This window comes from Procambarus clarkii, chromosome 29, assembly GCF_040958095.1.
Source record: "Procambarus clarkii isolate CNS0578487 chromosome 29, FALCON_Pclarkii_2.0, whole genome shotgun sequence".
In the NCBI taxonomy this organism is placed as follows: Eukaryota; Metazoa; Arthropoda; class Malacostraca; order Decapoda; family Cambaridae; genus Procambarus; species Procambarus clarkii.
Window position 1 is genome coordinate 37,517,280 of NC_091178.1, and position 27,414 is coordinate 37,544,693.

Below are 27,414 nucleotides of genomic sequence, written 5' to 3' on the forward strand. Positions count from 1 at the left end.
GGTTGTTGCTAATTTCAGTTTTATTTGGGCTATTGGACTTCTTCAAGTGCATGTCTAAGGTTGCTTGAAGCAGGAACAGTGAAGAATTAGCTCCAAACAAAACTGAGGCAAATCTGTATGTGATTATTTAACTGTATGGATCACTAGGATCCTTTATCCATAGAAACTTTGTGTAGTTACGGTCCTCTTCTTGAACACCTACCCAAAGGAATGCTTTACTTGTATCGGCCATGAATGCAAGTCCCTATGAGAAACTTTAACAGCATGTTGTACAGCCTTTGTGTCAGGGTTGGGCCAGTTTGAAGGCAGTCATTCAATGAGACACTATTCTGCTTCGTCTTAGTACTGCAGTTAAATACTACCCTTAGTGGGGTAGTGGTGGAATTTTTCCTTACTGCATGATGCGGCAAATAATGTCCTTCCTTAGAGTCATCATTGGTGACAGCTTTGATAAATTTATTATCAAGTTGTACTTGTATTCTGTCATGGTACAATTTCATGTTCTCAGGTTGTCTATTTAAGCACATCACCTGAGACCTTAATTGGTTTTGTGCCTTGAAATGATTTACTGGAAGTTGAGGATAATTCCGCTTCCAAGGTAGCCTAACCCAGCATTGATTGTCCCTGTAGACAACTGAGTCCATGTATTGTTTGTATGTCCAGTCATCATCAGGTCTAGATTGTTCAGGGACGATGCCTAAGGTGGCTAGATCCCATAATTTATGTACCGTACCAATTGGTGATCAGTACCACCAATCCTGCTTATTGTAATATCTGGTAAACCATACCACCACACCTGCCTTAAACAGTATCTGGTACACCCTACCACCACTAATGCCATATGTCGTATCTGGCACACCATACCACCACTAATGCCTTATGCAGTATCTGGTACACCATACCACCACTAATACCTTATGCAGTGTCTGGTACAATATACCACCACTAATGCCTTAAACAGTAATTGGTACAGAATATATCACCACACCTGCCTTGTGTAGTATCCGGTATACCATACTACTCTAATACCTTATGAAGTATCTGGCTCACCATGCCACCACTATTGCCTTATGCAGTATCTGGTACACCATACCACCACTAATGATTTAAACAGTAATTGGTACAGAATATCACCACACCTGCCTTGTGTAGTATCCGGTATACCATACTACTCTAATACCTTGTGAAGTATCTGCTTCACCATACCACCACGTGTGCCTTTGCAGTATCTGTCACCCTGTCCTTCTCACAAATTACGTCTAAATTTGGCTGTTTACCCGTATGACCGAAAATGGACGTAATATGAAAAATGAAAATAAAATTGGGATTTTTTTTCCCAAACCAGTAAGTTAAGGGTCCTCTGGTAGGTTAGGAGGGCAATATCACTCAATTTATTTAAATTTAAAATATTTGTTGCCCGTGACTGGAGAGTTTCAGGCCTTGAGGCCACTAAAGTTTCAAAACGTCATGAAAAATATTAAATGAATGTTTCCTTTCCTAACCTTTCCGAGTAAGCTAGAGGACTTAGGACGGTACAGGTACAACAGAAAAGGACAGTACATCACTTTCGTGAGCCGATTTCATTTCAAATTACGTCCATTTTTGTCCATAGCGTGTATACCAGCGAAGAGCGACATTATTTTTAAGAGGACGGGTTGAGATGTAATTACATTCCAACCTTCCTTCTTAATGCAGTATCTGGTACACCTTACCACCTATCCTGCTGAATACCATAGTACACAATACCTCCACTTCGGCCTAATGGAAAATTGGGTACACCATACCACTACTTGTACCTTTTGCAGAATGTGGAGCACATTACCACCACTCCTGCATAATGCAGTATCTAGTAAACAATATCACCATTCCTGCCTTATGAACTATCTGGTACTCCATACCACCACTACCAACACTTAGTGGGCCCAGGCAGAGGTTTAGGACCCTCGCAGGAATATACTGTCTTCACTCAGAATGTTTGGAAATATGCTTATTATATGGGTTGTGTGTCTTAATATAAATTGGAACATGTTGTACTGAACGGGGTGAGAACAGCTTGAGCTATGTCATCCCTTTGTGTGTATTTATACCTCAATATACTTATCTCAATTTTCACTACTGCCTTATCCATTATCTGGAACAATATACCACCACCACTATTGTCTGATGCAGTATCTGGTACACTATACCACCACTATTGCCTTATGCAGTATCTGGTACACCATTTTAAACCCATGGAAATTAAAAATTTTCACCAATTTTCTATAACTTTTTACCCAGTCGTCGGTTGAAGTTGAAATTTTAATGCAAATTAGCTCTCCATAAATGATAACCAGTGAATAATCTCATAAAGCATAACTTAACACTTTACTCGAAAACTATCCATGCGTACCATGTCTGAACTACAAAATTATACATGTAATAACAAGATTTCCATGTCCCAGTGAGGAGGCATAAATCTCCTCACCGTTTGACCAACCCGTCCTCTTAAAAAGAACGTCACTTTTGGCTCGTATGCGCACTATGGCCAAATTTGGACGTAATTTGAAATGAAATTGACTCACAAAAGTGACGTTCTGTTCCGTTTTCTATTTGAGTCGTCCGGCTTACGCTCAGAGGTTATAAGAGGACACTTTAAATTAACGTTTTTCATGCAGTTTTGAAACTTTATGAGAATTTCCTGCCCACCTAACCTATCAGAGGACCCTTAACTTACTGTTGTTGAAAAAAAAATCCCAAATTTATTTTCATTTTCAAATTATGTTCAAATTCGGCCATACGGGCAAACGGCCAAAAGCGACGTTCTTTTTAAGAGGACAGGTTGCTTTGACAATGTTGTGACAAGCGCAGAAGACAGGATCGCCACACAGAACAAGCAGTCCTATGAAGGAAATTTTTCCTCACACACTCGTCAGTCTCGCCCTACATTCGTAATTAACGTAAGGATAAGAGAGGATGCACACTAAATTTGCAACCAAAAGAAAATAACCACACTACTTTTGATAGTGGATGAAATCTGAGCGCCAATGACAAAAATAAAAGAATTTAAACTTTAATTTATCCAACACACTCAATTTATTAGAATAAACTCAATGAATAATTATGTCAAATACCAATATTAACACCAGCTGTTGACTGTCTATCCCATTATCCAAATAAAACTTAAAGGATGATTTTCTTGCCACTAAACACAAGTTAAATTATATTTTACCAAAAATAAAATAATTCAGCAATGAATGCTTGAAACTATCCCAATAAACTTGTACTACTAATTTTTCTAGAAGGAAATACACTGAATTTTACGCTGTAAATAATTTATTTTGAATTTATTAATGTCACAATTTCATTAATAAATAAGACCAGTGGACAATTACCAAAATTCCTTTTAATCGTCAAAATTGTCTTTTATTTAATTTAATACAAATTACAATTGTATTAATTAATCCACTGGCACAATTTATAAAATCAAAGAAATGCTTTTGTCGCTCAGAAAATTATCAGCGGGGAGCGCTATAAAGACTTACCGAACTTCCGTTATTTATTTAATTGGACAATTATTTAATTATTAATAATTTATTTATGTTAACCGCTGGTAATTTATTTAAATACAAATACACTGTTTGCTGGAACACACAACTGTAGAACTCTGTAAGGACTACCGATGTATGACACTGTGGTCCTAAAAAAAATATGTCTTGTGCTCTTTCTTAATATTCCAAATTATTTTTTTTTCAAAATTATAAAATATATATTCTCGTGCCGCACACTTAGTTGTGAAAATAATTAAAACAATTATTAGTCCCTTGTACACTTGATGGAAGTTACAAGATTAAAAACTGCTACAGGACTGGTGCTGAGTTACAAGCACGCCGTATGAGTGAGTCCCGCCAAGTTGCTTAAACACTGAAATTAAATTGTCTTTATCACAATATTTTAAAACTGGGCTCACTTTCCGACTCAACACTGGTAATTACTGGTGTCATTTGAAGACACACAATTTTCCACACACCCCAGGTTTCCACAGATCACTGTAATATATGTTCCACACAGTTCTTTCATAGCACACTACAAAAGTAAACCAAAATACAGCCTCACTAACTCTGTAGCCCTTCCAAAAATTTTAAACACCACAAAATTATCTTAAAGAATTTAAAAACAAAACAAAAATTCTTATAACACATTTTCGTAATTTTATATAATATTATCATGAGACTTTGGGAGCAATCTACAGCTACCCTATTTTCCAGAATATACAATATGTAATCACTACACTGAATTACTTACCTAAGAATTAATTATTAAAAAATAAAGAAAATTATCCTATACATAAAGAGAACGCAGACGACACTATAAACGCAGGAAAAAAATAACGGAACTGCTTATGCAGACACGAATTTCCCGTCAAAGAAGGAATAATTTAAATAGGGAGATTGAGGAAATCGAGCGGAAATTGAAACACTCATATGAAACTGAAGAAAGGCAGTTAGAACAGAAAGCAATTCAGGAAATAAAGAAAAATCCAAAATATTTCTTCTCATATGCGAAATCAAAAGCAAAAACCACTGCCAGTATTGGACCTATTCGTACAAGTGAAGGTTCATACACGGAGGATGACAAAGAAATTAGTGAAATCCTAAAAAAGCAGTATGAGGACATGTTTAGCACTCCAATAAACAACATGAAGGTGGAAGATCCAGACATTTTCTTTATGCGGGATATTCAAACCCCGGTAAATATAACTGATATAAACACGAGCGCACTAAATTTTGAAAAAGAAATTGAAAACATGCCCATGCACTCGGCCCCAGGTCCAGACTCATGGAATTCAATATTTATAAAGAAATGCAAAGTGCCGGTAGCACAGGCACTCAGTATAGTGTGGAGGAAGAGCTTGGACACGGGGGAGATACCAGATGCACTTAAAGTAGCAGACATAGCCCCTCTACACAAGGGAGGGAGCAAAGCATTGGCAAAAAATTATAGACCAGTCGCACTAACATCGCACATCATAAAAGTATTTGAGAGAGTGATTAGGAGTCAGGTCACCAATTTCATGGAGACCAATGACCTTCATAACCCAGACCAACATGGATTTCGAGCGGGAAGATCGTGCCTCTCACAGCTACTTGAGCACTACGACAAAGTCACTGAGGCATTAGAAGAGAAACAGAATGCTGATGTGATATACACGGACTTCGCAAAGGCCTTCGATAAATGTGACCATGGCGTGATAGCACACAAAATGAAGTCAATGGGAATAACCGGTAAAGTAGGACGCTGGATACTCAGTTTTCTGTCAAACAGGACTCAGCGAGTAACTGTCAACCATATAAAATCTAGTCCAAGTGCAGTGAAAAGCTCTGTACCTCAGGGTACAGTCCTTGCACCACTGCTTTTCCTTATTCTCATATCAGATATAGACAAAAATACAAGTCACAGCTTCGTATCATCCTTTGCAGATGACACAAACATCAGTATGAAAATTACCTCGGCTGAGGACATTGAAAAACTTCAAGCTGATATTAATAAAGTTTTCGACTGGGCATCAGAAAATAACATGATGTTTAACAGTGATAAATTCCAGGTACTCAGGTACGGTAAAAATGAGGACCTTAAACATAATACAGAGTACAAAACACAATCAAATGTACCCATAGTAGGAAAACAGCATGTAAAGGATTTGGGAATAATAATGTCGGACGACCTAACGTTTAGGGAGCATAACCAAGCAAATATTGCGACAGCCAGAAAAATGATAGGATGGATTACGAGAACTTTCAAATCCAGGGATCCCATCACAATGGTTGTACTCTTCAAGGCACTTGTGTTGTCCCGTCTTGAGTACTGCTCAGTACTCACTTCCCCCTTCAAAGCAGGAGAGATTGCTGAAATAGAAGGAATACAGAGAACATATACGGCACGCATAGACGCAATAAAGCACCTAAATTATTGGGATCGTCTCAAAGCCCTCCAAATGTACTCACTAGAAAGAAGACGAGAGAGATATCAAATAATATACACCTGGAAGATACTGGAGGGCCAAGTACCAAATCTACACAGTAAAATAACAACGTACTGGAGTGAACGACATTGAAGAAAATGTAGAATAGAACCAATGAAGAGCAGAGGTGCCATAGGCACAATCAGAGAACACTGTATAAACATCAGAGGTCCGCGGTTGTTCAACGTCCTCCCAGCAAGCATAAGAAATATTGCCGGAACAACCGTGGACATTTTCAAGAGGAAACTAGATTTATTCCTCCAAGGAGTGCCGGACCAACCGGGCTGTGGTGGGTATGTGGGCCTGCGGGCCGCTCCAAGCAACAGCCTGGTGGACCAAACTCTCACAAGTCGAGCCTGGCCTCGGGCCGGGCTTGGGGAGTAGAAGAACTCCCAGAACCCCATCAACCAGGTATCAACCAGGTATAAAGTAACTTACAACTGAACTGAACTATGTAAGGAAAACAGAACTATGCTTAACGGGGCACAGATTAATTTTAATGGGGACACTTATTATTTATGGGAATCACTAATTAAAAGGGAATCACTATATTTAAAGGAACGCTATAATTAAAGGGAGTCACTTTTTTTTAAAAGGATCACTAGTTATTTAAAAACAACGGCCGTTCCTACTAGTATGCAAAGTTGTTCCTAATACTTGGAGACCGCAACCAGCCTAGAAGTCCAACAGTGCAACACACAACTAGTAATGCACGGCTCTGGACTAGGCTTTATGAACCTACTAGTAACCAACCACTACTGTCAATTCACTGCCAAAGATCTGCCTACTTTGTCCTCAGTATACCTCAGTGTCCCGCCTACTTCATACCTAGTTTGCACCTTCACGAAATTGCCTGCGATTCTAGCTCTATGGAGCAGCCTGACAACGCCCTCAAAGATACCACGTAGCATCACACGGTTATTCCTGCCCAGACAGCTCAACATAAGAACTGCTGCTGCGAATTATAATGATACGCCTCCACCTCTGAATCGTTTGACGGGAGTCGAGTACTATACTATATTCAACCAACTCAAATCGGAGCCTAAGTGTCAGCTTCACTGTCAACACTAGGTACTTAATTAATCACTACATTTCTACACTCCTCAACACACAACACGACCGAGTGGAACAGACGTGAGTCGACTGCTGGCTGTCGTGGAGGGTGGACGTGTTCACTGCTCGCTCTGGCAGTTGGTGGTTGTTTGCCAGTTTTGGCCATTTGGGGGCGTGTGTGTCTCTGCCCGTCTGTGCTGACGTGGAGTTCACGATGGGGGTCCCCCTCCCCCCTGTATTGCGGGCTCAGTCTGTGGGCCTCGAATTTTCCGGCCGGGCTGGGTACCCAGAGATAGCGCTGGTAGTGTGAGTTGCTTCATGTCCCTGTGATCAACATTTATGGGATCGAGCTGGTGACGGCACGGCGAGCAATAGTGAAGTTCATGGAGGAATTGGCGTATCGAGACTTTCTCCGTCGATACGAGGGGGGGACATTACCCCTGCTGGATGGTGCGGGCACTGTATCACTATCTGATCGGAGTGGTGCCCTTATTTATGTCAGTGTGCATGGGGCTCCATTGGAGTTTCCGGAGGGTCTGCTACGGTGGTACTTCGGCCGGTATGGCACTGTGGTTAGTGTGCGGGTGAACGTGGTGTCTTCGAGTCCCCTTAAGGGTGTGAGGACGAACATTCGCACCCTGGGCATGAGGCTCCGGGAAGATATTCCGTCCTCTGTGCGTCTTATGGGCTACAACGTTCGGGTGTTTTACGCCCGCCAGCCTCGGACGTGTTATCATTGTGGCCTCTTGGGCCATCAGGCTGCTGACTGTTCTGTGCCTGCCATTGCACCCGTGAACCTCGTCAGTGAGGAGGATTTTCCGCCGCTTCCTGTGGAGGAGGATTCAGTGGATGTGGAAGTCTCTTCAGCCCCGGATGTGCCCCCTGAGTCGCCTGTTGCGCCGCCTGGTGCGCCGCCTGGTGCGCCCCCTGTTGTTGTCGCCTCTCCTCCGGAGGTTGTGTCGTCGCCTGGTGATCGTCCTGCTCCGACTAGTGTCCCTGGGGTTCTTCAGACTGCCTTCTGCTCGCATCCCCCGTCTTCCAGTTCGTCCTCTGCTCCGTCTGGCCCTGTCCCTGCACCCTCGCCGTCTGTTCCGGCTGTGCTGGGTGATGGGGTGGATCCGGCGCTTCCTCCTGTGCCTGGCCTGGTGCCCCATGTGGTTGAGGATGCTGCCGTTCTGCGACATGCATCGGTTCGCCTGGCTTGTGTTGCGCGTGTCTCTGAGTCGGCCTCCGGGTCTGATGATGTGCGGCCAGTGCCTAAGCGTTCACGGCGTTCGTCTTCAACATGGGCTGACGGTGGCGACTTCGACGCTTGTGAATCTGACGGCGACGGAGGGGTGGCACCGGTTGCGTTGCAGACTACAGTGACAGCGGAGGTGCATTTGCCTGAGGATGCCGGTGCGGGTGTTTCGGCCTCCACTTCTGATATGGTGTCTGCGGTTCTTGTTTCGGGTGCGTCGCCTGCCTCGGATGGCTCTGGTTCTTCGTGGGGAATGGTTCCCCCTGCTGAGGTTCACGGTGAGCGGGTTGGCCTGGCGATGGTGTTGAAAAAGCCTGCTCGCTCTGGGGGTTCTGTAACCCCTTCCTCAGTCCCCGTTTCATCGGCTGCGGTCTCGACGCCTCTTCCGTCTCCGGCCGTCTCTTCAGCGTCTCCTGCGGTCTCGGTGGAGGCGCTACTATCTCGTCGATTGTCCCCTGCTCCTGTGCGTACGGCGACGCGGCCGTCTCGGCAGCCCTCGTACGCTTCAGCGGTGTCGTCTGCTACCTCAAAGGACGTGGTTTGCGCTCCCCAGCCTCGTTATGCGACTTGCGTCGGTGAGCTTAAGGAGTGGCCGTTTCCGCCTGATCTGGTGGTTCCCGAGTTTATGAGTGGCCCACGCCGGCAGGGGGATCGTCCCCCTACCGACAGAGAATGTTTGATTTGGGAGGCCTACAAGTGAAGGTATCCTTGGGCTTCGGAGACGTTTGGTCCTGTCTCTGAGAAATGTATTCCTCACTCATGATTCCTTTGTGTATTGTGTGTTGTGGTTTGTTTCCATTTGTGTGCTTGGTTGTGGGGTGCGGGTCGGGTGTGTGTGAGTGGGTGGGGCGGGTTTGTATCCCGGTTTCTGCGTGTTCCGGTTTGTGGTTGTGGGTTTATTTGTGTGGTTTGTGTGTGTGTGTGTCCGGTTCCTGTGCGGTCCGGGGTTTGGTTTGTGTGGATGTAATGTTCTTGCGTTAGGATTTGTGGTTCTATGTTATTATTTTTATTCTTATTATTGTTGTTATTATTGTTATTATTATTTTCGTTTCGTGTTGGTGCCTCTCCGTGTGTGGTTGCGGTGTTGGTAGCCTTGTTCTGTATATTTAATGTTATGGTGTGTTATTTCTGTATTGTATTCCGCTGTGTTTAACTTATTTGTTGTAATTTGTTTGTAATTATTGTTGTTTTGTGGTCGGCCCTTCCGGCCGGCGGTTTTGTGTTTAGTACACTTGTTCCCTTATGTTTTTGCACGTTTGTGTTGTCATTTTGTTCTGTTCTATGTTGTATTTGTTTCCTTTTATTGTACTTATAAGCATGCTTGCATGTAAAAAAAAAAAAAAAAAAAAAATACTATATTCAACCAACTCAAATTGGAGCCTAAGTGTCGGCTTCACTGTCACCGCTAGGTACTTAATCACTACACTTCTACACTCCTCAACACACAACATGACCGAGTGAAACAGACGCGTGAGCCTTCAGTAAGTTTGAACAAATTACTGAATCACAGCTAAGCCACCTTTGTAACAACTCGTGAAAGTCACCAATGTAACATTTGCCACACAGACCGCTGCTACAATTGAAACGTTTATGACAATCAGGAACTGCTGCTGTTGTATAACTATAGTAACACTCACTGTAATGGTTGCTATAACTTGGAACCCTTTAGGCTATAATAATTGCATTGATAAAACCCCGAAAGACCTGGCAAAGTTTGCCCTCACAGCGGGAAAGGCACCACCAGTTATCAGGGGAAAGGGGTAGAAATGACCAAGATGTTAAAGATATCTCTACAATCCGTTACAGTCTGCATGAAGAATAGGTTACTCTTTTAAAACAAATAAATTGCCACCACCACTACTCCAGGAACTTTACTAATTAGGCTAATTCTAATACTGAGTGCTTAGGAAAATTTAATCTTTAATAAAGAGGAATATATTTACACATGAGAATGATCAAGATGACAGGTAATGCACAAAAACAATTCAGGATCAATAATACCTCATCTCCTTCACCAATACCTCATCTCCTCCAACAATACCTCATCTCAAGAATACTTCATTACCTTAGCATAAGGTTAATTTAGCACAAACACCGGAAATTACCAGTAAATTATGCCATGGGGTCTAGCATATATAACATTACATTGAACAATAAAGATAAATATGGGCATTATATGATGCTGCCGCCAGTATAGGAAATGGTGCATATGTGCACCAATAAACTGTCTAACACATAAATTGTCGAACTCTCAAAACTGAATTATTAAATTTATGGAAATAAGGTTTGGAGCTGAATCGAAAAAAATAGATAGTAAAAACTAGCACCTCAAGTACTCACTCCTTCTTTATCGTAAGTATAATAATTATCAGTCTTATTGTCATAGTTTAATTTATATAATATCCTTTAGGATAATTTGTATACAATTCTGGTTTGCCTAAATTTATTACTCACAGAAATCACAATAACATGATATATCAAATAAACAAATCCTCAAGAGACCTTGATGAGGATTCAAACCTAAGCGCTGAGTGTTACCAGGCGCGCTATAGCCAACTGTACCACGACATGGTAAAAGAATTGCATCTTGGAGTTCTACTGCCCTCTCGAGGATTCCTACTGAAGCCTAACCTCTCGAGGATTCCCACTGAAGCCTAACCGGAGTTTCACACAATTCCCTCATGCACTCGGGTTCAGTCAACCCAATAGTTCTACCTCTGACACATAGGTTCGAACCCTCATCAAGGCTCTTGTGGATTTGTTCAATTGACATATCATGTTATTGTGATTTCTGTGTCAGGGGTAGAACTATTGGGTTGACAGAGCCCGAGTGCATGAGGGAAATGTGTCAAACCCCGGTTAGGCTTCAGTGGAGGCCTTGGTATCCTTGTGAGGGAAGTAGCACTCCAAGTTGCAATTCTGTTACCATGTCGTGGTACAGTTGACTAGCGTGCATCTGAGAACATCCAGCGCAAAGATTCGAACCCTCATCAAGGCTCCAGTGGTTTTGTTCACTATATTATTAACAATATTGGTTTGATAAGGGACAGTCCACCTTGTGCCGCAGGAGAGGGCAGTCACACTGGACCTTCCTCTCATGTGGAACTACTACAAAATGGGTAGTGTTGGCTCTAAGGAGTCTACAACCGAGCAGTGATATACACCATCTTGTTTCTGGAAGTTTTCACCAAAGTATTAAAATGGTGAGCAGTGTATTTGACCAGATATCCGTACAAACCACGATTTTTTTAATCGGTTCCTCAGGCAGTGAAAAACACACCGGCTCCCCTTACCTCATGCCCGACCACACGCCTACAAGTACGACGGGCTTCAGAAATTTAGTCCCTATTGCCCCCTTCCCTAAAGCTGTTTTCCTGTGCAGTTTGTATTAATGACGCTAACGAACTACTAACCCCACTATATTGACGCCTCTGTGTTTTGGTAATATTGGTACTACCAGTGATACACAGGTGCCACGAAAACCAGCTTGAACGGTAGTAGGGTAAAGTGCGACTAGAACCGCGTGCACCATCTGCCCAGGTGGCTCTATAGAGTCAGCTGGGCAGGTGGTGCGCAGGTGTCTAGTCGCACAGGGTTTGGGGGGAATTTTCCCGGAAGTTTGGCGTGTGTCGGACGCGTGTGAGCGTCCGGTGTTAGGGTATGTGGTCTGGAAAGAGGGGAGGTCATGTTGTTGGGGGTGTAGGAGAGAATGTGGGCTATGTGGTAGAGTAAGAAATACAAGGATAAGAGTGGGATGTGAGGAAAGAGTAAATGAATATGTATGTGTGTTTGCCGTAGACTTAATCCTGTGTGTAGATAATAGTTTTGATGATCGAAAGTAGGCTATGTAGAGGTTGAATGAGAGGGGGGAGCCAACATAAGGCAGATATGTTGTTTGGGGTGGGGGATGGGTGAGGGAGGGAGGGAGGGAGGGAAGGGTGAGGGGAGCTCCCCCTCGGCGTGAGAGTGGTTAGGGCCCATTTGTGTTTTTTTTGACATCCATTAGTTTCCCCTACAGGAAGCCGTAAGTGTTGAGGGGGGTAAGAGAGACCAGCCTCTTGCGATGTGGTCCATTTGCTTTAATGGTTTTTCGATGTCTTCAGAGTTGACTGGAGATGTTGACCCCAGCATGGATCTCTATCCACTGCGGATTTGTTAAGGAGGGGCGAGGTTCATACTCACACAAGCAGGCACTCACCAGCAGGCCCTCACCTGCCAACCATCAATCACTCCTACCCCTCATCCCCCTCCTCTCCCATACCATCAGGGGGCCCCTCTCCATCCCCTCCATTACCTTCTAGAGTGGGGCACCCCTCTCCCCAGTACCTTCTAGAGTGGTACGGACCAGGATCACATACTGTCACATCGACCTGAGAAGTGTCACCACATGGCACATCACTTAGAAAACTCAGTCAAAGTCAGTAGGTTAGCGTTTACTAAAAGAGGGAAACATTTCACATCGTCACGGAGACGCGATCTCTACCTACAAATTGTTCTTCTTAACTGTGATCATTGAAATGTATGCATGTTTACTCTATCTCCATCACCTCTTCTTCCTACAGCCATTACTGTTGTGCAGAGCTTGTATCACACAACGGCGTTATCATAGCAAGACAATGTCACAGAATGTTCATGACTCCTGAATGAATGAAACGGCAATCCGTCTCGTTAAGGTCTAACCTTCGCGGCGGTTTGAGACGTTGTGAGATGGACAAGGTAGTGGGATGGCCTTACCCTCTCCCCATCCACCCCCACCAAACCCATACCCCCCTCCCAGCCCAAACCATCAAGTATCACTTCACCCTTCCCAGACCAGATGTTCTGTGCAAAGCCTTAGTATCATTTCTGATCATATGTGTAACCTTGTATCGCAATGTGACCAACATGGTATCATCATTCTTTGCTCAAATAGCATTTTTTTTTAAGAATATCCAGTCATAAGCTGGTATTCAATCTTATTATTATAACAAATCATAATTTGTTGTAAACACAACTGCATGGGATATACATAGCAGTCAGTGGTTTCTCTCTCTCTCTCTCCAGATCATTTAATAGTTGGGGGGAAAGTATCATCATTTCCTTTCTCCTGCCTCCGCTGGTCACGTATCTTTTTTTCATTTCACTTAGACTGACAGCGCACCAGAGGATGGACGACTAATGTCAATTTTCGAACCCCCATCACTCTCACCCTTATAACCTTGTAAGGTAACACGACCAACATGATGACATCGTTCTTTGCCAAAATATCATTAATGCAACGTGACCAATATGGTAACTTTGTTCTTTGCCCAAATATCATTTTAAGAGTAACGAGCAACTTTCGGTCCGATGTCTGAATAATGAAATGTAAACCATGTTTAGCCATTACATCCAAACACAATAAAAGGTTACCACAAGCTTGCTTAGTTCTTGTATCACATAACGTAACGTAACGTTTATTCAACAACTGGTAGACATAACATAATGTAGCTTCATATTCACTGTGGTAAAACAAACAAACATACACATCACGGTCAGTCCTCGCTATAGCTCAAACGCGTCCTTCATTCTCACTCCCTTAGGTGAGCAATGTTCCACACATACAAATTCCAAGCAAAGTAAACATATATAAGACAATGTGGAAAAACATAGTCTTGATACTATTATTAAATTGACTTGTTCATTATCCCCGAGTTCAAGGCTGTCTCTTAAGACCTACATCATCCAAATGTAAACACCAATCGATGAGAATAAGACCGGGTGAGTCGATAGTGAAATAGCTCTGGGCTGTGTCTGTTTTCAGTTCTTGTAACACAGTCAATGTAGCGTAATGGGGAAAACAGACTTTCTACTGCCTACATAATTAGCATTTGAAAATGTATGCAAGTCTAGACATTCTCCTATAGCCCTTACATTCTAAACACAAATACAATATTAGCACACACTTGCATCGCATCATATCATCATTAGGTAACGTGGAGATTAACTTTCTGGCTGTTGTCCGAATATCATTATTGAAATGTGAACCCCATTTAGCCAAACACAATATCTCCATTACATCTCATAGCATATAAATATTACGGTCTGCAAGTTTTAGCCCTCTGTAACACAATGTAACGTAACGTAACGTAACGCAAATCAACTTTTTGCTGTCCAAAATGTCATTTTGAAACGAAAACTGAGGCTTAGTCCATCTCCATTACATCTCTTACCATATAAATATTGGTGTCTACCAGTTTTAGACCCTGTAACACATTGTAACGTAACGTGGAAATCATCATCATATTTCTACAGACCAAATAACATTTTTAAATGAAAGTATGACTTAGTCCATCTCCATTACATCTCTCACCATATAAATATTGGCGTCTACCAGTTTTAGCCTCTGTAACACAATGTAACGTAATGCAAATCAACTTTTTGCAGTCCAAAAAATGTCATTTTAAAATGAAAGTATGACTTAGTCCATCTCCATTACATCTCTTACCATATAAATATTGGCGTCTACCAGTTTTAGCCCTCTGTAACACAATGTAACGTAACGTAACGTAACGCAAATCAACTTTTGCAGTCCAAAATGACATTTTTAAATAAAAGTATGACTTAGTCCATCTCCATTACATCTCCTACCATATGAATATTACGGTCTACCGGTTTTAACCCTCTGTAACACAATGTAACGTAACGTGGAAAATCAACTTTGTCGGATGACCAAATAACATTATTGAAAATGTCATCCATGTTTAGCCATTACATCCAAACACAAAGAAAAATATTATCGCTTTTCTTAAGAAACTTATATGTGGAGATCACATCTCCAGAGTCCACACAATAAGCCACACATCACACAACTTCTGTTTTCAAATCACAGCTCTCATCTATTTTAATGTTATTTTTTTGCAGAAACTATGTTTTGAGAATATGCTCAATGTCAGCAATTACTATTCGTATCATCAAACTCCTTTCAGTCATCAAAAACAAGCAGAGGTGCCGCATAAACCACTAAAGATTTGATGCATGCAAGGTACATCATTTTTGACAATTCTGTCGCCGACACACCTTAGCGAGAGGACTGCGCGCAACAGTACCCTAGCACTCTTAATAATTTTATTCAAGCACTGTTAACATGGCATAATGTAAGATTTTTTTCACATTTCATATCATGCGCGTGTAGATTAGAGAGAGAAAAGGCAAACATAGCTTGCAGCTAGTCAAAACTTATCATAACAGATATGATTTCACAGAGTTTTTAACCTTTGCCAGTTTTTCAATGTTTTCTCTTCACTTGTGCTAAGTGAGTCAGACAAAATGTGACATTTCATTTCATTATTAGCCAGGCAATATGCTATTAGCTAGATAGTCAAAACATATAACAAGCATTATTTCACAGGAATTTTTTCTAGCAAATATGCTTCCTTTAAGCAGTTCAACACATCAAGCACCAGCAGTCCGCGAAATTCCCTTTAGTCAATAATCATCCTTTACAGTATTTCTTGACTAAATAGCACTCCAAAACATAAGTGGTCATTTTTATTCTCACTGTCGCACTATAGTCAATAATTTGTTTCGCAGAGTGACAAGTTATGCCTAGTGACGAGATTTCACGGTGAGCATAGTTTAAGAGAGTTCACACTGTATTAATTACGGTCATGGATATCTTATGTTATGTTTATGAAGATCATTACTTCTTATTTTTAACATTTTTCTTGCCCCCCAGCTTTTCAGTCTTCTCTTATTCTTTTTCAAATAAAGTTTGCTTACTGTTTTCCAGTAGATTGGCTTCACATTACATATATTAATCAATTTTCAAATTCAGTTCAGTTTCTTTTCAATATCACAGCTTTGTTGTCCCCCTGCCAGTATCTAGTTCAAGACCTCTTATTATCAATGTTATTAATACTGCTATCATCAACCATGTATTGGATGTCTCAGTCATTCAGTTAACAACTTAGTAAGTGTTTAATGAACGTGAGAATCACTTCATGTGCGCTCATTTTTGTTTAGTTTAAAGTTTTACATCTTGAATTAATACTACTATCACCAACTATGTATTGGATAGCTCAGGCATTCAGTTAACAACTCAGTAAGTGAAAATCACTTCATGTGAGCTAATTTTTAGTTTAGGATAAGGTTTTTCCATCGTGAAATACTATTATCATTAACCAGGTATTGGGTGGCTCTACCATTCAGTTTACAACTCAGTAACTGTTTACTGAACATTGTTATCCATCCATGCGACCTCATTTTTTAGTTTAGGATAAGGCTTTTCCATCGTGAAATATTACTATCACCAACCATGTATTGGATGGCTCTACCATTCAGTTTACAACTCAGTAACTGTTTACTGAACATAGATATCCCTCCATGCGACCTCATTTTTTAGTTTAAAGTTTCTCCATCGTAAATAAAAAATAAAATATTACTATCACAAACCTTGTATTGGCTGGCTCCGGCATTAAGTTTACAACTCAGTAAGTGTTTACTGAATGCAAATCGCTACATGTGTGGTCATTTAGTTTAAAGTTTCTCAATCTTAAAATATTACTATCATCATCAACCATGCATTGGCCGGCTTAGTCTTTCAGTTTACAACTCAGTAAGTGTTTACTGAATGCAAAATCGCTACATGTGTGGTCATTTAGTTTAAAGTTTCTCAATCTTAAAATATTACTATCATCATCAACTATGCATTGGCTGGCTTAGTCTTTCAGTTTACATCTCAGTGAGTGTTAACTGAACGTGAAAATCATTTCCTGTGTGCCCATTTTTTACTTGAACCCGTCTCCACTCCAAACCAGTCAGGACCTTGGGTCCCGACTCGGACCGCAGGTCCGGTTTGGAGTGGAGACGGGTTCAAGTAAAAAATGGGCACACAGGAAATGATTTCGACGTTCAGTAAACACTCACCGAGTGGATAACTGAATGCCCGACAGCCCAATACGGGGTTGATGATAGTATTTAATTGATTGTGAAACTTAAAACTAAACTAAATGCTCACACGTGATAATTTCCACGTTCAGTTAACACTCACTGAGATGTAAACAGAAAGACTAAGCCAGCCAATGCATAGTTGATGATGATAGTAATATTTTAAGATTGAGAAACTTTAAACTAAATGACCACACATGTAGCGATTTTGCATTCAGTAAACACTTACTGAGTTGTAAACTGAAAGACTAAGCCGGCCAATGCATGGTTGATGATGATAGTAATATTTTAAGATTGAGAAACTTTAAACTAAATGACCACACATGTAGCGATTTGCATTCAGTAAACACTTACTGAGTTGTAAACTGAATGCCGGAGCCGGCCTATACAAGGTTTGTGATAGTAATATTTTATTTTTTATTTACGATGGAGAAACTTTAAACTAAAAAAATGAGGTCACATGGAGGGATATCTATGTTCAGTAAACAGTTACTGAGTTGTAAACTGAATGGTAGAGCCACCCAATACCTGGTTAATGATAATAGTATTTCACGATGGAAAAACCTTATCCTAAACTAAAAATTAGCTCACATGAAGTGATTTTCACTTACTGAGTTGTTAACTGAATGCCTGAGCTATCCAATACATAGTTGGTGATAGTAGTATTAATTCAAGATGTAAAACTTTAAACTAAACTAAAATGAGCGCACATGAAGTGATTCTCACGTTCATTAAACACTTACTAAGTTGTTAACTGAATGACTGAGACATCCAATACATGGTTGATGATAGCAGTATTAATGACATTGATAATAAGAGGTCTTGAACTAGATACTGGCAGGGGGACAACAAAGCTGTGATATTGAAAAGAAACTGAACTGAATTTGAAAATTGATTAATATATGTAATGTGAAGCCAATCTGCTGGAAAACAGTAAGCAAACTTTATTTGAAAAAGAATAAGAGAAGACTGAAAGCTGGGGGGCAAGAAAAATGTTAAAAATAAGAAGTAATGATCTTCATAAACATAACATAAGATATCCATGACCGTAATTAATACAGTGTGAACTCTCTTAAACTATGCTCACCGTGAAATCTCGTCACTAGGCATAACTTGTCACTGTGCGAAACAAATTATTGACTATAGTGCGACAGTGAGAATAAAAATGACCACTTATGTTTTGGAGTGCTATTTAGTCAAGAAATACTGTAAAGGATGATTATTGACTAAAGGGAATTTCGCGGACTGCTGGTGTTTGATGTGTTGAACTGCTTAAAGGAAGCATATTTGCTAGAAAAAATTCCTGTGAAATAATGCTTGTTATATGTTTTGACTATCTAGCTAATAGCATATTGCCTGGCTAATAATGAAATGAAATGTCACATTTTGTCTGACTCACTTAGCACAAGTGAAGAGAAAACATTGAAAAACTGGCAAAGGTTAAAAACTCTGTGAAATCATATCTGTTATGATAAGTTTTGACTAGCTGCAAGCTATGTTTGCCTTCTCTCTCTCTAATCTACACGCGCACGATATGAAATGTGAAAAAAATCTTACATTATGCTATGTTAACAGTGCTTGAATAAAATTATTAAGAGTGCTAGGGTACTGTTGCGTGCAGTCCTCTCGCTAAGGTGTGTCGGCGACAGAATTGTCAAAAATGATGTACCTTGCATACATCAAATCTTTAGTGGTTTATGCGGCACCTCTGCTTGAATTTGATGACTGAAAGGAGTTTGATGATACGAATAGTAATTGCTGACATTGAGCTTATTCTCAAAACATAGTTTCTGCAAAAAAAAATAACATTAAATTAGATACGAGCTGTGATTTGAAAACAGAAGATGTGTGATGTGTGGCTTATTGTGTGGACTCTGGAGATATGATCTCCACATATAAGTTTCTCAAGAAAAGCGGTAATATTTTTCTTTGTGTTTGGATGTAATGGCTAAACATGGATGACATTTTCAATAATATTATTTGGTCATCCGACAAAGTTGATTTTCCACGTTACGTTACATTGTGTTACAGAGGGTTAAAACCGGTAGACCGTAATATTCATATGGTAGGAGATGTAATGGAGATGGACTAAGTCATACTTTTATTTAAAAATGTCATTTTGGACAGCAAAAGTTGATTTGCGTTACGTTACGTTACGTTACATTGTGTTACAGAGGGCTAAAACTGGTAGACGCCAATATTTATATTGTAAGAGATGTAATGGAGATGGACTAAGTCATACTTTAATTTAAAAATGACATTTTTTGGACTGCAAAAGTTGATTAGCGTTACGTTACGTTAAGTTACATTGTGTTACAGAGGGTTAAAACTGGTAGACGCCAATATTTATATGGTAAGAGATGTAATGGAAATAGACTAAGTCATACTTTCATTTAAAAATGACATTTTTTGGACTGCAAAAAGTTGATTTGCGTTACGTTACGTTACGTTACATTGTGTTACAGAGGCTAAAACTGGTAGACGCCAATATTTATATGGTGAGAGATGTAATGGAGATGGACTAAGTCATACTTTCATTTAAAAATGTTATTTGGTCTGTAGAAATATGATGATGATTTCCACGTTACGTTACAATGTGTTACAGGGTCTAAAACTTGCAGACACCAATATTTATATGGTAAGAGATGTAATGGAGATGGACTAAGCCTCACTTTTTGTTTCAAAATGACATTTTGGACTGCAAAAAGTTGATTTGCGTTACGTTACGTAACGTTACATTGTGTTACAGGGTCTAAAACTGGTAGACACCAATATTTATATGGTAAGAGTTGTAATGGAGATGGACTAAGCCTCACTTTTTGTTTCAAAATGACATTTTGGACTGCAAAAAGTTGATTTGTGTTATGGTACGTTACGTTACATTGTGTTACAGAGGGCTAAAACTTGCAGACCGTAATATTTATATGCTATGAGATGTAATGGAGATATTGTGTTTGGCTAAATGGGGTTCACATTTCAATAATGATATTCGGACAACAGCCAGAAAGTTAATCTCCACGTTACCTAATGATGATATGATGCGATGCAAGCGTGTGCTAATATTGTATTTGTGTTTAGAATGTAAGGGCTATAGGAGAATGTCTAGACTTGCATACATTTTCAAATGCTAATTATGTAGGCAGTAGAAAGTCTGTTTTCCCCATTACGCTACATTGACTGTGTTACAAGAACTGAAAATAGACACAGCCCAGAGCTATTTCACTATCGACTCACCCGGTCTTATTCTCATCGATTGGTGTTTACATTTGGATGATGTAGGTCTTAAGAGACAGCCTTGAACTCGGGGATAATGAACAAGTCAATTTAATAATAGTATCAAGACTATGTTTTTCCACATTGTCTTATATATGTTTACTTTGCTTGGAATTTGTATGTGTGGAACATTGCTCACCTAAGGGAGTGAGAATGAAGGACGCGTTTGAGCTATAGCGAGGACTGACCGTGATGTGTATGTTTGTTTGTTTTACCACAGTGAATATGAAGCTACATTATGTTATGTCTATCAGTTGTTGAATAAACGTTACGTTACATTATGTGATACAAGAACTAAACAAGCTTGTGGTAACCTTTTATTGTGTTTGGATGTAATGGCTAAACATGGTTTACATTTCATTATTCAGACATCGGACAGAAAGTTGCTCGTTACTCTTAAAATGATATTTGGGCAAAGAACAAAGTTACCATATTGGTCATGTTGCATTAATGATATTTGGGCAAAGAACGATGTCATCATGTTGGTCGTGTTACCTTACAAGGTTATAAGGGTGAGAGTGATGGGGGTTCGAAAATTGACATTAGTCGTCCATCCTCTGGTGCGCTGTCAGTCTAGTGAAATGAAAAAAAGATACGTGACCAGCGGAGGCAGGAGAAAGGAAATGATGATACTTTCCCCCCAACTATTAAATGATCTGGAGAGAGAGAGAGAGAAACCACTGACTGCTATGTATATCCCATGCAGTTGTGTTTACAACAAATTATGATTTGTTATAATAATAAGATTGAATACCAGCTTATGACTGGATATTCTTAAAAAAAAATGCTATTTGAGCAAAGAATGATGATACCATGTTGGTCACATTGCGATACAAGGTTACACATATGATCAGAAATGATACTAAGGCTTTGCACAGAACATCTGGTCTGGGAAGGGTGAAGTGATACTTGATGGTTTGGGCTTGGAGGGGGGTATGGGTTTGGTGGGGGTGGATGGGGAGAGGGTAAGGCCATCCCACTACCTTGTCCATCTCACAATGTCTCAAACCGCCGCGAAGGTTAGACCTTAACAAGACGGATTGCCGTTTCATTCATTCAGGAGTCATGAACATTCTGTGACATTGTCTTGCTATGATAACGCCATTGTGTGATACAAGCTCTGCACAACAGTAATGGCTGTAGGAAGAAGAGGTGATGGAGATTGAGTAAACATGCATACATTTCAATGATCACAGTTAAGAAGAACAATTTGTAGGTAGAGATCGCGTCTCCGTGACGATGTGAAATGTTTCCCTCTTTTAGTAAACGCTAACCTACTGACTTTGACTGAGTTTTCTAAGTGATGTGCCATGTGGTGACACTTCTCAGGTCGATGTGACGGTATGTGATCCTGGTCCGTACCACTCTAGAAGGTACTGGGGAGAGGGGTGCCCCACTCTAGAAGGTAATGGAGGGGATGGAGAGGGGCCCCCTGATGGTATGGGAGAGGAGGGGGATGAGGGGTAGGAGTGATTGATGGTTGGCAGGTGAGGGCCTGCTGGTGAGTGCCTGCTTGTGTGAGTATGAACCTCGCCCCTCCTTAACAAATCCGCAGTGGATAGAGATCCATGCTGGGGTCAACATCTCCAGTCAACTCTGAAGACATCGAAAAACCATTAAAGCAAATGGACCACATCGCAAGAGGCTGGTCTCTCTTACCCCCCTCAACACTTACGGCTTCCTGTAGGGGGAACTAATGGATGTCAAAAAACCACAAATGGGCCCTAACCACTCTCACGCCGAGGGGGAGCTCCCCTCACCCTTCCCTCCCTCCCTCCCTCCCTCACCCATCCCCCACCCCAAACAACATATCCGCCTTATGTTGGCTTCCCCCTCTCACTCAACCTCTACATAGCCTACTTACGATCATCAAAACTATTATCTACACACAGGATTAAGTCTACGGCAAACACACATACATATTCATTTACTCTTTCCTCATATCCCACTCTTATCCTTGTATTTCTTACTCTACCACATAGCCCACATACTCTCCTACACCCCCAACAACATGACCTCCCCTCTTTCCAGACCACATACCCTAACACCGGACGCTCACACGCGTCCGACACGCGCCAAACTTCCGGGAAAATTCTTCCCAAACCCTGTGCGACTAGACACCTGCGCACCACCTGCCCAGCTGACTCTATAGAGCCACCTGGGCAGATTGTGCGCGCGGTTCTAGTCGCACTTTACCCTTCTAACGGTGACATTTTAGAAACAGTGCTTACCTATCAGTGAGTGTGGGGGAGGAGGGCCTCGCTCTGTACCCCGCTGGTTCCATTTTGTCTGTGTTCTAACAGTTCAACTGACACAATGTTGTTTTTGTTATCAGGCAGAAGCTTTAGTCCCGTCATAGGATTAATTTCAAATATTTTGTCTCGAATGCTAAGTATATTTAATTCTTTCCACATGTTGAGAACTTTAGTAGTTATAGGACAGCCAAGTATAATTATGAGTGCTTCATTTTGCATTTTTTCCAGTCTATCAATACTTTTGCCATTTTGCAGGACCAAAGCTGGTGCATGATAGTCTATCTGAGACCTTATATATGCTAAATACATCATTTTTGCTATTCTAATATTACAGTCTGAATGGATTCAAAGAACAGCCACTCATATTAAAATGATGGGACTGCATGATGTATATACAGATGAAAGAGGACAGCACTTCCTTTCACCCGGAGCCGGTCGGCCGAGCGGATAGCACGCTGGACTTGTGATCCTGTGGTCCTGGGGTCGATCCCAGGTGCCGGCGAGAAACAATGGGCAGAGTTTCTTTCACCCTATGCCCCTGTTACCTAGCAGTAAAATAGGTACCTGGGTGTTAGTCAGCTGTCACGGGCTGCTTCCTGGGGGTGGAGGCCTGGTCGAGGACCGGGCCGCGGGGACACTAAAAAGCCCCGAAATCATCTCAAGATAATCTCAAGATAATCTCACCCTGGCAGATAGTACCTTTTTTGACATCCTGACCTCTGCATACCCCACCAAGAAATTAATCACAAGTAATGCTCAGCTCAGGCTCCTCATGCTCAGCTTGCTGCTAAATTAAGCACCATAGAGCATATTCACAATATACAAGCTGAAAATAACATAGCACAGACCATATACACTGACGGATCACTCAATACAGCTACAGGGAGGGCAGGAAGTGCTGTTATTGCTCATCAGCCCGATGGCAGCACAATTCGAAGGAATATCCGAATTAGTAACTGGGCATCCACAATGCAAGCCGAGTTGGTAGCAATACTGGTAGCACTCGAAATTATTGACAACACTGAAGTAGACAGCTTAATTATTTCCAATTCCCTTTCCTCACTACGAGCAATAAACAGTTTGCAATCAAGTAATAACGTGCTTGTCTTGGAAGCTAGACGTAGATATATAAGAATATTTAGCAAGAGGGTATATATAAAAATGTTGTGGATTCCTTCTCACTTTAGCCTGCAGGAACATGACAAAGTTGACACCCTTGCTAAGGCTGCAGTAAATAAAGACAGTATTGAACGGAATCTTGAGTTATCAAATAGGCACCTTAAAAGTGTCATTAGACAAGAACTCTCGGATGTATCTGAAGAAAGTAGAACTGTGTAAACTGGAACTAGCAGGTCCATTGTTCATCACAATGAAATGTGTGAAGTAAAACATGTGTATGGGGCAAGTAACAAAGTCAATAGACTAATAGATGTTGTCACAGCTCGTATAACACTTGGCTACAAGTATCTCTGGCAGTTCGGCTTGTATAGGATCTAGATGAAGTGAAGTGTAAAGTGTGTGGACAAAGACAGGGACACACACTCGAACTATCTTGGATTGTAGTAAGGTTGAGCCATTTAGAGATAAATCTAAGCTCACTCTGTATGATATGGCAACCTATCTTATTACCATGGATAAATTACCTGAAATCCTTGTACTGTATCCATATTTCGCTTCCAGTAGATAAACGACATATGAGATGAAGAAACGAATAGTGAATTGTGAAGACTAATAATAAACAGCAGCTACCCTATGACTATCTCCATTGGTCAAACTATTATGTATTAGCGATAAGACCTACTATTAATGTATAATGACTTACTGTAAATGTATAGCTCTTGAAATAGCACTTTCTCTGTAACTAGCTGACATTGTAACTATAAGGTGTGAAGGATAGATGAAACTGTTTATGTAATAATCTAAAATGAGGTCTGATAAAGACCTTTTGTGCCCTCTGTAATGCTTTTTGCGCTACCGCTCACAGGATGGGTATGGGATGCACAATAAACTAGCCGCCTCCGGCGGCAGCAATCAAAATCTGTACCCCGCCTCCTAGTTGTGCCTCCTCATGGTGTTTGAATTACACATTTTGTTTCTGCATTATGATCAGCACCTGTTGTTGCTCTGGGTCTGGGCCATAGCCTGAGGTGCTACTGTATGGTAAAAGCTGACGTGTCTTGTCGCTTCATGCTGTGTTTCTTGTGATCATGGCTACTACTCCCCTGCCTGCTGGGGACATCCAGAGTGACCCGGTTGCCATTCTTCAAAATTCTCCAGACGAATATGCGTCCACTTCATCCCCCACCCCGTATGAAGTTGAAGTACAGTATGAACAAGCACTATCCCATTACATCCCAGAATGACGAGGACGTCAGCTCAAGTGATGAAGAAGAATTAAACTGCTTTTGTTATCCACAAAAGCAGGAATACCTTACGCAAAGAGAGAAAGACCATGAAAGCCAACACTGCTGTCAAGATGACCAATGCCACCCCCCACATAGGGTGGAACACGACCTCCTCTACCACCCTGGGATAAATATGAAAGGCTGGCATTTCCCCCTGACGTTAACAGTGACAAGAGATATTCTTGGATGAAACGTGATCACCCTCGTGCTTTTGTTGACCCCATAGACCTTATACGCCCTAGACACGCCTCACCTTACATCTATGTAGCCAGTTCCCATGAAAACGCCATCTCTGCCCTACTCCAAGGTAAAGTGGGTGGCATCTCATTCAGTAACGCCGACTTTCCTGCCGGCTGGTGTGGTGGTGGGTTGCCACACTGTGCTGTACGGAGGACGACGCCTGTCTTTAGGAGGTACAAAGAATACCTTGTCAGTCTCTAACCACTTGACCTTGACATCTCCTGTGCAAAAGAGTTATCAGGTGTGTACAGTGCAAGACAAATCAAGTCTGGGGGGAAGTCACTAAAACAGATTGTCATCGTCTGGGAAAATGAAGCGCCGTACCCTAGTCGTTTCAACTTTCTAGGCCCCTACCAACCAGCCTGTCACATAACACCCTGGGTATCCTCAACTGTCATGTGTTATCAGTGTCACCACTTTGGTCACATAGCCAATCATTTTAGATCTCCAGTCACCTGTGTTTTATGTGCAGCCAATCATCCAACTAAAGAATGCCCTAATAAAGACCACGCTCCTGAGGCATATGAGACTACATCCACAACCGGCAAGACCAAGTGTTCCAGGTGCTCACGGAAGGTGTGACCGCCTGGCACAAGAACTGTGACAGGCGTCGTCCTCCGTACAGCACAGTGTGGCAACCCACCACCACACCAGCCGCCCCACCACCTGGGATGATCCCACCACCACACCAGCCCACTCGCAACCCAGAATGACCTCTCCACCATTCCTGACACCAACAGCTGGGCATGCTTTCCTGGCCTAACTGGGAAGTCTGACGCCAGCCAGCAGATTGAGGTGTTGGAACTATCAGCTCGCATGAGAAAAATGGAAATTAACATCGATAAGTTCCAAGAAACACTTGCGAAATTTAAAATAGTCTCAACTTCTTTTTTGTCCAAGAACTCAGGTGTATGGACAACCTGAAACAGTGTTCAATCGATCTTCTCGCTAGCCCGAGGTGTGAAGTGAATGGCGAAGTATCTAATGAAATACCTTCCAGTGATGTAAGTGTTGATACCTCTTAAGTAAATATTGACCCCTCATCTGGGGCTGAAAGTACCGCTGTGGCGAGTGTAACAAATGAAAACCCATGTGTCTTTACTGTAATAAAAAAAATGCACTCAAGAACTCATTCCAAACAATACCTCTTGTACCTCCATGAATCATGATGAATGTGACATTGTCTGAGATTGCATCTCTGAGTTAGCTTACACATAGTTGATAGAAGTAGAAAATCGCCATTTTGACCTTAGAAATCCTTAGAGAGTGCACAAGTGTGCACAAAGTAATATCTTTCTTAATATGGCAGATAGAAGGTCGAAATTTGGTGTCTTTGGAAAACAGACACCCTAAGCTGCCCAGAAAAGCAACGATCGTTGCTGTAGCATTTCTGGATCAATAGTTACAGGATCAGCCTTAATTTTGGTCTCTGGTCTCCCAGAGACAGAGCGAGAGAGAGAGAGAGAGAGGCAGGCACTTGTCTTGGGGTAACGGTCCCTAGATAGTGACGTCACGTTTTCGTCATGTTCTCTGCCATTGGTCGCAGCACCTGTGCCTACACGATGCTCGAACCTGATTGGCCGTTTCACCACCAAGGGGACGCACGCGGCCTCAAGATTTCCTGCCTAGAGGAACCTCATTCTGAACTCCAGCGTTGTCTTGTGTAGACGTGGTTTGTCCTGTTCCGGTAATTTGCCTGTCTACATCACAGTTCAGCCAGCTTAAATGAATCTACCTTGTCTACAAATCTACTACACATAAGGGGCATAACTGGCCGACCCCTCACAGTGTTCAAGAGAGAACTGGATAATCACCTCCAAAGGATACCTGATCAACCAGGCTGTGACTCATACGTCAGGCTGCGAGCAGCCGCGTCCAACAGCCTGGTTGATCAGTCCGGCAACCAGGAGGCCTGGTCGACGACTGGGCTGCGGGGACGCTAAGCCCTGGAAGCACCTCAAGGTAACCTCAAGGTAAGGTAACCCTCCCCCACGTTACCGTCGCAGAATCCGGTAATCGCAGGGTGCTGGTAGATGTCACATA

At 41.6% G+C, this 27,414-nt stretch overlaps 1 protein-coding gene across 1 annotated transcript; it reads left to right on the forward strand.

Annotated features, from left to right (window-relative positions):
• The first annotated feature begins 401 nt into the window (after window positions 1-401).
• LOC138369723 (uncharacterized) lies at window positions 402-24,782 on the forward strand. Its single transcript, XM_069333159.1, has 3 exons — window positions 402-488; window positions 7,810-8,754; window positions 24,711-24,782. The coding sequence occupies exons 1-3, from the start codon at window positions 402-404 to the stop codon at window positions 24,780-24,782; spliced, it is 1,104 nt and encodes a 367-aa protein (XP_069189260.1).
• The last annotated feature ends 2,632 nt before the right edge of the window (window positions 24,783-27,414 follow it).

Coding starts and splice junctions, on each gene's coding strand:
- LOC138369723 (XM_069333159.1), top strand. CDS start 402: ATGCGGCAAATAATGTCCTTCCTTAGAGTCATCATTGGTGACAGCTTT. Junction 489..7,809: donor TGTACTTGTATTCTGTCATG/GTACAATTTCAT, acceptor TTGGGCCATCAG/GCTGCTGACTGTTCTGTGCC. Junction 8,755..24,710: donor GTCGATTGTCCCCTGCTCCT/GTGCGTACGGCG, acceptor TACCGCTCACAG/GATGGGTATGGGATGCACAA.